The sequence below is a fragment of the Dendropsophus ebraccatus genome, chromosome 1, assembly GCF_027789765.1.
Source record: "Dendropsophus ebraccatus isolate aDenEbr1 chromosome 1, aDenEbr1.pat, whole genome shotgun sequence".
Classification (NCBI taxonomy): domain Eukaryota; kingdom Metazoa; phylum Chordata; class Amphibia; order Anura; family Hylidae; genus Dendropsophus; species Dendropsophus ebraccatus.
In genome coordinates this window covers 199,735,477-199,747,696 of record NC_091454.1, presented here as the reverse complement: position 1 = coordinate 199,747,696, position 12,220 = coordinate 199,735,477, and the positions used below count along the sequence as shown (strand labels likewise).

The following is a 12,220-nucleotide window of genomic DNA, read 5'->3' as shown; positions in this document are numbered from 1 at the left end:
ATTATTCAGCTGCTTGCAGAGAGCCAAGGCACTAACATGAGCGCTGCAGCTTCTTTAATTTTTGAGTATGAGTCTGGTTTGTATTATGTAAGCATTGTACTTTTTGGAAGTTGGGCCCCCCACAGATCTAATATTAATGGTCTTTCATAGTCTGATGACAGATATACTTTACAGCTACATCATTCAGAATGCGAATCAGCAGGTTGTGTGCTGTACAGAAGATGCTGACTCAGCAGGGGGTGTTGTGAGGTCAGTGATCATGGGGAGACCTGCAGAATTCTAAATGTGAGTTATGTATTAAACCTGGTACAATGTATCTTGGGAGCATATTTCCAAAATACGGGATTAAATAGAACATTGTCTAATTTTATTTTTTTATTTCATTCATATGGAACCCAGCAATATGGGAGGTCATCTTAGATTTCTATAAATATAGCTCTATAGAGCTTAGGAGAAGCCGTAATGCGATTGCATACATGGGGCTTTAAAGTGGTATTCTGGCAATACATATATATAAATAAATAGAAATTTGAAGTAGTTGAATGACCAACCATTCTGTCGGTAAAACAAGCATAATCGTGTATCCATTCATCACCAAATGTGGGCAAGTTTTTTATCTGCATGCCAAAACCATACTCTTAGGCTGTATTCACATGTTCCGTGTTCTGCACGGAACACGGATGTGGAATGCCTGTAACGGACTTCTCCCCCGCCCGAGCATCATCTGTGATTAGATGCTGGGAGCGGGGGAACTGTATAGATATGTAATGAATCAGCCGCGCGGCTCTGTCATTACAGCGCGGTGCAAATCTGTACAGTTCACCCGCTCCCAGCATCTTATCACAGGTGCTACCCGGGCGGGGGAGAAGTCCATTACAGGCATTCCACATCTGTATTCCACACGGAACAAAATCGGTCCTGTATAGTGTCTTATACAGGTGCCAGAGCTGTGGAACTTAGGGTCCATTTCCACAGAAAGATTATCTGCCAAAGATTTGAAGCCAAAGCCAGAAACAGACTATAAACAGAGATCAGGTCATAAAGGAAAGCCTGAGATTTCTCCTCTTTTCAAATTCATTCCTGGCTTTGGCTTCAAATTTTTGGCAGATAATCTGTCAGATAATCTTTCTGTGTAAATGCACCCTTATGGTGCATTCACACAGGCAGATTTATCTGACAGATTTTTGAAGCTAAAGCCAGGAATGGATTTGAAAACAGGAGAAATCTCAGGCTTTCCTTTTTATAGTCTGTTACTGGTTTTGGCTTAAAAAAATTTGACAGATAAATCTGTCTGTGTAGAGGCACCATTTTTTGTATTAGGGATGATGATGTTGGTGGAGATCAGGGTCAGGTGTGATGGAAAATCACTGCCTGAGCTCTTTGTTCTAAGAGAGATAAGCCACAGCCAGAGCAGTCTAGGCACTGTCCTACACGGCCTGACTATACACTGTAAGCAAGTGCCGTTCTGCTACATCAGCGCTCAATTAGAGCCCATAAACGGCTCAATTATTGTGCGCTGGGAAGCCTGGACAGCAGATTATCGCTCCATGTATTAGGGCCCTAACTGTGGCTTACCCCTCCCCATAGAGAACACAGGAATACTTGGCCGTTCTTGTGTATGTGTATTGAAGGTGTATTCCCACCTTTAGATTTTGCCATGTGTACTTAGTATAAACGTCAATCATAATCATCATAGTAGATTACAATGAAAACAATAATCAGTTCCTCTTTTCCATCATTTCCTGTTCTACGGAATGAAAGTGGAATTTTCAGCATTCAGAATAAACCAAAGGGGAAATACACAGTCTCACCTTACATCCAGCCTCTGGGCTCTTATCAGGAGGGTTAGGACTTACAGCCATGGCCGTGTTAGGAATCGGTGTTGTACGGACCCATAATATGGCACGTATGGAAATAACACAGAACCTGGTTGGACATATGTAACCACATACTGGTTTGCTATTTCAGGATGAGCCACCGTGGGACGCCATGTTTCCTCCTTGTACTTGCTCTTCTAATGTCTGATCATATGAGCCATTCTCAGCATTGGTCCTATGGGCTGCGACCAGGAGGAAAGCGGGAGATTGAAAGTCTCCAGGACGCCTACCCAGAGGTAACAACGCATGGGTCTACCAGGGCCAGAAAGTGGGGAAGACTGCTAGGTCACTAGGGAATTACACCAGACATAAGTGATCGCTTCTCTTCATTGTACAGAAGAAGAGAACTCATGCTGGTCAAAGAAAAGAGGAGGCCTATAGAAAATACCAAGGGGGAGATTTATCAAACATGGTGTAAAGTGAAACTGGCTCAGTTGCCCCTAGCAACCAGTTGCTTTACGCCAGTTTTACTTTACACCATGTTTGATAAATCTCCCCCATGTTTATATATATATATATATAGACGGAAAGCCCTTAGACCAGTTCTAAGACCATTAGACTAGTTCCTGACCCCTTTACTTTCTATCAGTTTGTCCCTTTAGATAGGGGAGCCCTGCTTAGGTTCTCACTTAGTAACAAAGAGAATGTTTGTTAGTACATGATTTGATTTCTCTGGTAACTTGTACTTAGTTGGTGACCAGAAATAGTCATTTTAATCTACAATATACAGTCATACAAAATCTCTCCTTTGGATGGAGCTAAAGGCCCCCATACACTTTATACTGATGTAGCTAGCACCGGCTGTCAGTATAAAGTGTATGGGGGCCTCCTGAGTCTTCTCTGACAGAAGTTGTTGATGCAAATGGTGTCGAGTATGATGAGATTTTACTGTTCAACCCCCTTTGTTCTCTGAAAAATAAACCAGCACCAGAGCTGTCTGTCTGCAGCTTAAGGGCCTATTACACGGGTCGTTAAGAGGAGCAAACGAGCGCTCTCAGCGCTTGTTTGCTCCTCGTTCCCCGCTCGCTGCCGCCGCTACTCAGCGCGGCAGCAGCGAGCGGGTGGGTGCGGGAGGGGGCGGCGCGGGGGCTGCCCGGGTGATCGCTGATCGTCCGGGCAGCCCATAGGATATAGCAGCGTCTGCTGCCGACGCTCCTATTCAACGGAGCGACGGCAGCAGATCACTGCTATATCAGTCGCTTGTTTTTCAACAGGTTGAAAAACAAGCGACTGCAACGATCAGCCGACATGAACGATGTCGGCTGATCGTTGCACTCTATTCCACGGGACGATTATCTTCCGTAGCGGCCGATATTGGCCGAATACGGACGATAATCGTTCCGTGGAATAGGGCCTTTACTCTCACCCATGCAGAACACAGGAAAGTATGGCTGTACCGAATGTTTATGTTAATGGGGAGGACAGGAGAGATAACAGAATTATTGTTTAACCAACTATAGCACCTTGAAGAGTACCTGGCACGGAGTATAACTTTTGACCCGCTGGGGTCAGGATATACAGCCAGGGAAAGGACGTGGCAGCAGCACAATCCACTCTAACAGCAGTATCAAAGATATGGCCAGGTAGTGAATATGCCGACTGCAGCGTCCTCACCCCAGCTATATCTCCTGATCACAGCTGGTCTCAGCAATGAGACCCAGTGGGATCAATAACTTTTGACACATCTGATAACATGTCAAAAGTTATATTTCGTGCTAGGTACTCTTTAACTTATTCTACTGAAGCTTAGAATACACTAGGTGTTAGCTACGATCAATGTTATTTGTATAATGGATAAGATTATTAAATGACCTGTCTATGGACAAATATAGAGTAAAAGACATACTGTATAGTCTTAAAGGTGTAGTTCAGAGAAAAAAAAATTAAATCTTTAAAATTAACTGGTGCTAGAGATTTGTAATTTACTTCTATTAAATTCTATTAAATAAGTCTACCAGTACTTATCAGCTGCTGTATGTCCTGCAGGAAGCAGTGTATTCTTTCCAGCATGACACAGTGCTCTTTGCTGCCACCTCTGTCCATGTCAGGAACTGTCCAGAGCAGTAGTAATTCCCCATACAAAACCTCTCCTGCTCTCCACACTGGAAAGAATACACCACTTCCCGCAGGATATACAACAGCTCATAAGTAGTGGAAGACTTGAGATTTTACATTTTAAATTACAAATCTCTGGCACTTTCTTGAACCAGTTGATTTGAAAGAAAACATTTTTTGCTGAACTACCCCTTTAACGTTTCACAAAATAGCCAGGGCTGTAACTTGACGTAACTTGAAGTGTTGATGTCATCTGCAAATTGGGCCATAGCCAGTCCTGCTCTGGTCTTTCTGTGTAGAATTATCTGTAAAAACAATAAAATATTGTATTTGTAAAATATTAAATCAATTTTTCTCATGCCCTTGCCTTTGTTTATGTTGCGTTCGGTTGTTTGTTTTAAGAGTGTGATCTGTTTTTGTTCATTTCTTAGAATGAAGTTTCCTTCAGAGCTGCAGAGCCGCAGCGTCTTGAGTGTTCTCTACCACAGAACAGACTTGGCCTCATGAAAGAAGCTTTGGTGAGTGCCGGAAAGTAGTACAATCCATAGGAACCACCAATGAGTGTCAAACCATAATGATAGGGATGATACCTCCCTCAGTTACACACCCCTCCCCTCTGCACCAGTCCTGATTTTGTGTGGATCATGCCAGCTGGATCAAGACTTTATTTTTCCATAATTCTGGCTTTGGATTATTTAGGACGTTCTCAAACACAAGGGGGCACAGTATTCCTCTTCCATGGCATACCCCAGGCGTAAACGAGTAGGGGGGGGGGGGCGGAAAGGCGGAGAAGAGGCGCAAGCTCATCCCGCATCTTACTTATCATGGTTTATGCCAGGAAACAGGTGTTATCCATGCAGAAATCTACACCTGGTCGGGAACAGGTGTAAACTTCTGTCTGCCAGGTGCAGGTCCTGCTGGATTTACTAATGGTCCTTTTACACAGAACGATTGATCGTTCGTTTTTGCACGATAACGATCGAATTCGAACGATAATCATACGTGTAAACGCAGCGAACGATCAAACGACGAGCGAGAAATCGTTCATTTTGATCTTTCAACATGTTCTCAAATCATCGTTGATCGTTCGCAAAAAATTCACAGATCGTTCAGTGTAAACATTCTTTCAACGATTTTCCCTATGTGTGAGATAGGCTTAAGCGATCGCAAAACGATTATTCCGTACGATGTATCGTTTCGTCTAAACGCTGATCGTTATAAAAAAAAACATCGTTCATTCAAAAGCGTTAATCGTGCGATCGGGCGAATTATCGCTCCGTGTAAAAGTACCATAAGAGACGTACGCCTCTTAGTAGATCCAGCCAGGTAAATGGGGATGGTGCTTTATTTAAGGGGGAACGTTAACGACAAATGTATAATGTAACACCTACAACCAATATAATTTAAAAAATATAAACAATATTTTATTGCATATCTCCCTTATTATTGCATAAGCTATCACACATTACAAATAGGGACCATGGAGGCAGGAGGCATGGGATACAAAATCACAAAAAACATATATAAGGTGCATTAGTCAATATATACAGCATACGCACAGTTTGACCCTCTGGTGGTGGACTTGGTAAAGTGCACAGTGCTTGCTGGATTGCCAGAACAGCCCAGGCCAATACATACATGTAAAAAATTATATGGATGTCACCTTGGTTTCACCCAAGCTTCCTCGGGAGTCCCCAATTGAGCTCAATAATAGATCAGTATATACTAAGCTTCTGCTAGCTTTATTATCTTATTAATTATATTAATTTTCTAGAGTGTTAATTTCAACTGTATATTAGCCTATCAAAGATTAAATTGATGTTTGGTCAAAGTATTATAGGTAATATGATCTTAACCCTTAGAAGACCTGTCCAATTTCCATTTTTGCGCTTTCATTTTTTTACTCCTTGTGTATATAAGGCCAAAGCACTTGCATTTTTCCACCTAGAGACCTAGATGAGCCCTTATTTTTTGCGCCACTAATTGTACTTTGCAATGACAGGCTGAATTTTTGCATAAAATATGCTGTGAAACCAGAAAAAAATTGTGTGGCGAAATTAAAATATATATTTTTTTTATTTGGGGAGGTTTTGTTTTTACGCTGTTTACCCTAGGGTAAAACTGACGTTATACGTGTTCCTAAGGTCAGTACGATTACAACGATATGTAACTTGTGTAACTTTTACTTTATTTGCTGGCTTTTAAAAAATTATAACCTTTTAAAAAAATAAATGTTCCTTAACCCCTTAGCAACCCATGACATACCTGGTACGTCATGGTGCCGTGGGGGGAGTTCAGAGAGGCGTTGCAATGACGCTGATCCAGGCTCTGCAATACATTGCACTGGCCTGCAGCAGGCCAGTGCAATGTATCACCAATTTAATCGATCTTTGCTGTGTATATACACAGCATTAATCTCTATGAGAAATCAGTGCTGTGTATTTTGATATATGATGCGATCCCGCCACTAGACCACCAGGTACAGGGGAAAACAGGCATTTAAATGCTGTTGTCAATTTTGACAGCTGCATCTAATTGCCTAATTAGTGGGCACAGCAATCGGTCCCCCTCTGAACCTCCCTAGCAGCGCCATGACGTACATTTATGTCATGGGTCGTTTAAAGGTTAAAAAGAACTTTTGACATCAGACAGGTTAAAGTTATTGATCACAGTGGGTCTCACTGCTGACACCTGCTGTGATCAGGAGATATAGCTGGGGAGGGAGCATGACAGCAGCACGATCCACTGGCCGGCCACTAAATCCAACAACGTAGCTATATAGACTTACATTGTCAGAAGAGGCCATTACGGAGATATGGCTGCAAATTCTCCTCGGCTATATCTCCCAATCACAGCAGGTCTCAGCAGCAAGATCCGCTGTGATCAATAACTTCTGACACACCTGATGACACCTCAAATGTTATTTTTAGTGACTGTGAATCTTAATCTAGGTGTAGTACTTCTCTAAGTAAATCTTTATTGTATATTTTCAATTACAGATGAATTGGCTGGAGGGAGACACTGGCAGAAAGAAGATGTGACGTGCTCAAACACCTTATTTCATAGAAGAGATTGTAATAAAACATAAACTGAGATTATGTGATATGAGTTGTGTTGGATTTGTGCAAAACACGGTATGTTTTTTGATCCATATAGTACTGACCACCAGGCCATACGCTAAGAGATGTCTCACTGCCACCAATGGTCTCTAAGACATCTGCTTTACCTAAGGGCCCTGTAACGTGGCCGACTGACAGAGGTCAAACAAGCACCGATCAGTGAAATCTCACAGTATACTGTGCTAAATGCCCTGGTAGTCTAGGTCAGTAAATGAGCTGATATCTGGTGTCTGACGTTGCTTCATTTACTACCTCCCTAGGCTCCAGTGTTGTATGCTCAGCCCTCTCCCTATCTGATCATCATGTTCAGTGCACAGGTCAGAGTATGGAGGCATCAGGCAGAATATTTAAACTAAAGTAATGAGAAACAGCACCAGCACATCGGGGATTACCTACTAATGAAACACACTGTTTTCTGGCATATAAAGAGTGGATCCTTGCAGGTAGACAGATTAGGTAAGTCTATGTGGGGTGCTTAGCTAGTGATACGTAGTCTTTCAGCTTTACAATATCTTGCAAGAGAAAATGAGCGGCACTCACCACGTTTGTAGCAGTTCCAAAGTTCCGAAGTTCCTTTATTAACAAAAACAAAACATCATAACAGCAGATGAGATGCCAGTGAAAGCCATAGTGTGTTGTCGGTTACAGCTGTTTCGCGCCCTTCCAGCGCTTATACAGACCGCCTGTAGAAGCGCCGGAAGGGCGCGAAACAACTGTAACCGGTAACACACTATGGCTTTCACTGGCGCCTCACCTGCTGTTATGATGTTTCATTTTTGTTAATAAAGGAACTTCGGAATTGCTACAAACGTGGTGAGTGCCGCTAATTTTCTCTTGCAAGATATTAGGCAGAATATTTGATGAGTGCTCTGTCCTATCCGCATAGGGGCATTCTGCTGGTTCCCTTAATAAAGTGCCAGCTACTGCATCCTGCATGCCCCAAGAAGCTGCCCTCTTCAACGCAACAGTCCTCTAGGATACAACCACTTGCTCCAGCTTTATCTATGGGTCAACCATGCAGGATGACAATAAAAAGAGATTAAATGACCCCATGCTAAAGGTGAACCATTATACTGAAAATAAGAAAATTAATAAGATCAAAGTACTGGGTAATGATTTTAGTGAAAAAAAACCCTCTGGGAAACGGTAAGATCTTACTAATAATTATATAACACCAGTCTACAGCAGAAGAGCCTGTGAAGTACTAATACAGTACAAATATAACAAAACCAGTATGTATACAGGGTATGCATCACCATTCACCAGAGGTATATGCATCTTTTTGTAAAGGTTTGGGATTTAAAAAAATACCTCAACACCAGGACTAAATATTACTGCTACAGCGACTAATACCATCCTGTTGTTACTAGATAAAATCCACTATACACAGACCAACATCTCTAATAACAAGTGACTGATATTTTTCCACACCATCACCACTATTATTACTACCACATAGAGACCATCGTGATACTGAATTAGAACCACTGTACACGGACCAATACCACTCCATACAGTGCCCATATAGTATTGATTCCAGGTCTACACTTTAAGAGGTTACACTGCAGTTACATTCAGTTACTTACAGGGGGTGTCTTCTTGGAGTTTTGATCTTAACCTTTTTTCTCTATTTGGCTGAGACAACCATAAAGACTTCTTCCAACCATGACTTATCTCTGCACAATGTGCCAAATATCTGCACATTTTGTAACACATTTCCCACCTTTACATAGTGAATAGGTAAGTAGGTATGCATAAGCTAGAATAACCTAGAAAGTAGATAATCTTACCTAGAAGCACCCAGTAGGTAGGTAGGTAGTGCCCCATTAGGAAGAAGCCCAGATAGGTAAATAATTTCCCCTATGGTAGAAGCCCCAGTAATTAATCTCCCCCATTAATTCCCTTTCCGTTAGGTAGATGCTCTCAGGAGGTAGAACCCCCCCCCCCAATAGGTAGACACCCCCAACCTGCAGGTAATGCCCTAAATAAGTAGGAAATTTTCCCTATGAGGTACATGACCCCAGTAGGTATGTTATACCCTCATTAGATAGGTAATCCTCTAAATAGGTAGGAACTCCTTCTATTAAAGAGTTAAAGGGGTTATCCAGTTAGGTTAAATACATGTTGAATCATCCCCCCTCCTGGAGACTAACAATTCATTCCATTCTTGTCTTTACCTTATCAGTCTTCTTCCCTCAGTTTTGAGCTGCTGCTTTATGCTGAAGACATAGAAAACTGTGTATAAGAGACATCACAGAAGGTAGGGGGGAGAGAAACTGAGAAAATGGTTCACAGAGTTTTCTGTGTCTTCAGCAAAAAAGCAGCAGGCTCAGAACAGAGGGAAGGAGACTGAAAAATGAATTGTTAGTGTACAGGAGGGGGAAGGGTGAATCAACATGTTTTTTTTTATCCAACTGGATAACCCCTTTATGTAACTAGATGCCCCCAGTAGGTAGTTTCTCCTCACTTTTTAGGATGCCCACTGAATTAAAAAGAAAATAGTTACTGGCGCTGAGACCGACCCTTTTTCCTTCTTCTCTGCTGTGTGCCCAGATACCTTGACACCATTGCGCATGCAGAAGACCTGAGACGCTTAACATAGTACAGTACAGTAATACTATGCACTTTGCATAACACACAATGGCTTGTTACATATTCTTACAAGAGCAAGTATTCCTGTCTACCCCTGGACTCCCTGTACAATTGACATACATTTTATGCCATCCATGAGTAAGGATGCCTAATGAAAACACACCAGAAACGAGTTGGAGGTTTTTTCCTCTAGGGCAGAGGTCTTAAACTTGCGGCATGGTAATTGTAGTTTGGCAACAGCTGGAGGGCCACGAGTTTGAGACCCATGCTCTAGGGACTGGTATATTTCATGCACACTAATGGCGTTTCAATAAAATTGGAGAATTGATATTTTACAAGTGCAGTCTGGAGAGGGACAATGTCAGGTGGGGGCGAGTGGGCAGGCTGGAGAGAGGCGGTGTGGGGCGTGCGGGCAGGCCGGCGGCCTCCAGCTGCTTAACAGAGCTGCTGCTGACCTGTCCCCTGCCCCTTGCACATAGTGTCCTCCTCCCCTCTCGGATGCAAATGAAGGTCCCTTGTCTCAGGAGGAGGCCGCAGGGCCTGCAGGATAAGAGTCCTATTCCACGGGCCGAGGAGGACCCGATCAACAATGTAAACGAGTGGCGATCTGCTAGATCGTCGCTCATTTACTGGGCCTATTCAATGGCCCGATGATCGTTGAGCGAGGGCTGCCTCGTTACCGATGTCCTTGCAGCATCATACATTACCTGTCCAGGCTTCTTCTCCGCGCTGTCTTCGTCCCCGGGTCCCGCGCGCTCTATCTTCAGAATGGCCGGTCAGCTGACAGAGCGCTCAGCCAATCGCGGCGGTCCCGGCCTGTGATTGGCTGAGCGCTCTGTCAGCTGACCGGCCATTCTGAAGATAGAGCGCACGGGACCCGGGGACGAAGACAGCGCGGAGAAGAAGCCTGGACAGGTAATGTATGATGCTGCTGCTGCTTGTCAAATTGTCGGTCGCCCGCCGCGCACCACTATTCAACCATAGCCCTAAATGAACGATCAGCCGATGACACGATCATCGGCTGATCGTTCTCTCTATTTCACCGAACGATAATCGGCCAAATCTGGCCAAATGGGGCCGATTATCGTTACTGTGGAATAGGGCCCTAAGTTGATAGAGTTGCTGCAGGTCCTGGAGTTGTACAGGGGGATTGGGGGGGGGGTGCAGTGCAGACCCCTGATCCCCCTGTACAGTTACAGGACCACCGCAATGTTATCACCTTATCCTGTAGGCCCTGTGGCCTCCACCAGAGAGGACCTCTGGTCCTCATCTGTACCTGTATTACTACTACAACCCTCATCAATACCTGTACTACTACTACACCCCTCATCTATACCTGTGCTGCTACTACTACACCCCCCCATCTATACCTGTACTACTAAAACCCTTATCTGTTCCTGTACTACTACTACACCCTTCATCTGTACCTGTACTACTACACCCCTCATCTGTACCTGTATTACTACTACAACCCTCATCAATACCTGTACTACTACACCCCTCATCTGTACCTGTACTACTACACCCTTCATCTGTACCTGTACTACTACACCCCTCATCTATACCTGTGCTGCTACTATTACTGCACCCCTCATCTGTATCTGTACTACTACAGCCCTTATCCACTATACCTCCAGTACTACACCCTACCTAGATGGAGGCACAAAGAAGATCTCCTATACTATATGAGGGCACAGAGTGGCACATATGTTTGAAAACTACTTATATGGGGCACATAGAAGGGTTCTTTTGGTGTTTATTTTGCGTTTTATTTATTTATTTATTTATTTTTTGCAGGGTTGCTATTTTTAAAAGTAATTTTTGGGTAATCTAAGTTTCTAGTCTTTTTTTTTTTTTCCCCTTTTTTTACATAATGGCAAATTCTGTTGGAATATATGACCAAACAACTCATGTGTAGGTTGATTCTACGGTCATTTTTATTCTTTGAGTGTGGATGGTGTGGGCAGTATTTTTTTTCTGTATAAAAAATGTTGTCCAGGTGATCGCTAGATCATCCAGTCAGCCCATAGAGGATATTGGCGGTTTGCTGCCGCCACTCCTGTTCCACGGAGTGATGGCAGCAGATCTCTGCTATCACAGTCGTTTGTCTTTCAACATGTTGAAAGACAAATGACTGCAACAATCAGCTGACATCGTTCATGTGCCTTCAATTACACGGGACGATTATGAATACGGCCGATAATCGCTCCGTGCAATAGGGCTTTTGCTTGTGCAGACCTCTGTTTTTTGCAGCTTGTGCTGAAAGGTTTTATCAATGAACACATTTTCAAATAGTTTTTGTATAGACAATACCCTTCTTTTAGCAGACCACCCTCCTTTCTCAACAAAGACCACTATGTTGTGGCCATTTTAGAGGTGAACAGCCCTTTTTAAAAAGTAGAAACATGTTATATTTGCTACCCAGCAGCGCTGACAGGGCAAGGGTGAAGAAGGAGGGAGTGTGTACGCAGGCGAAGGAAGGGTGGAGGTCAGAAGGAGGAGGCATGGCTGAGCTAGGATGTGGAAGAAGTTGGTTTTTTGCCTTTCGGATCAGCACACACAGTTGCCTGATGGTGC

At 43.3% G+C, this 12,220-nt stretch overlaps 2 protein-coding genes across 3 annotated transcripts in view; one reads left to right on the top strand and one right to left on the bottom strand.

Annotated features, from left to right (window-relative positions):
• Positions 1–1,830, bottom strand: part of CDCA2 (cell division cycle associated 2) — a 34,575-nt gene extending 32,745 nt beyond the window's left edge. The window contains exon 1 of the mRNA XM_069944332.1: positions 1,812–1,830. The gene's annotated coding sequence lies outside the window, so the exon portion shown is untranslated. The remainder of the gene's footprint in view (positions 1–1,811) is intronic.
• GNRH1 (gonadotropin releasing hormone 1) lies at positions 1,792–7,004 on the top strand. Of its 2 annotated transcripts, XM_069944336.1 has the most exons (4): positions 1,820–1,884; positions 1,969–2,113; positions 4,364–4,450; positions 6,932–7,004. In XM_069944336.1, exons 2-4 carry the CDS (start codon positions 1,970–1,972, stop codon positions 6,971–6,973), a joined length of 273 nt encoding a protein of 90 aa, XP_069800437.1. In that variant the 5' UTR covers positions 1,820–1,884; position 1,969; the 3' UTR covers positions 6,974–7,004. The 2 variants fall into 2 exon arrangements, with proteins under 2 accessions (XP_069800436.1, XP_069800437.1); XM_069944335.1 differs by having other exon boundaries at positions 1,792–2,113.
• Positions 7,005–12,220: the final 5,216 nt, after the last annotated feature.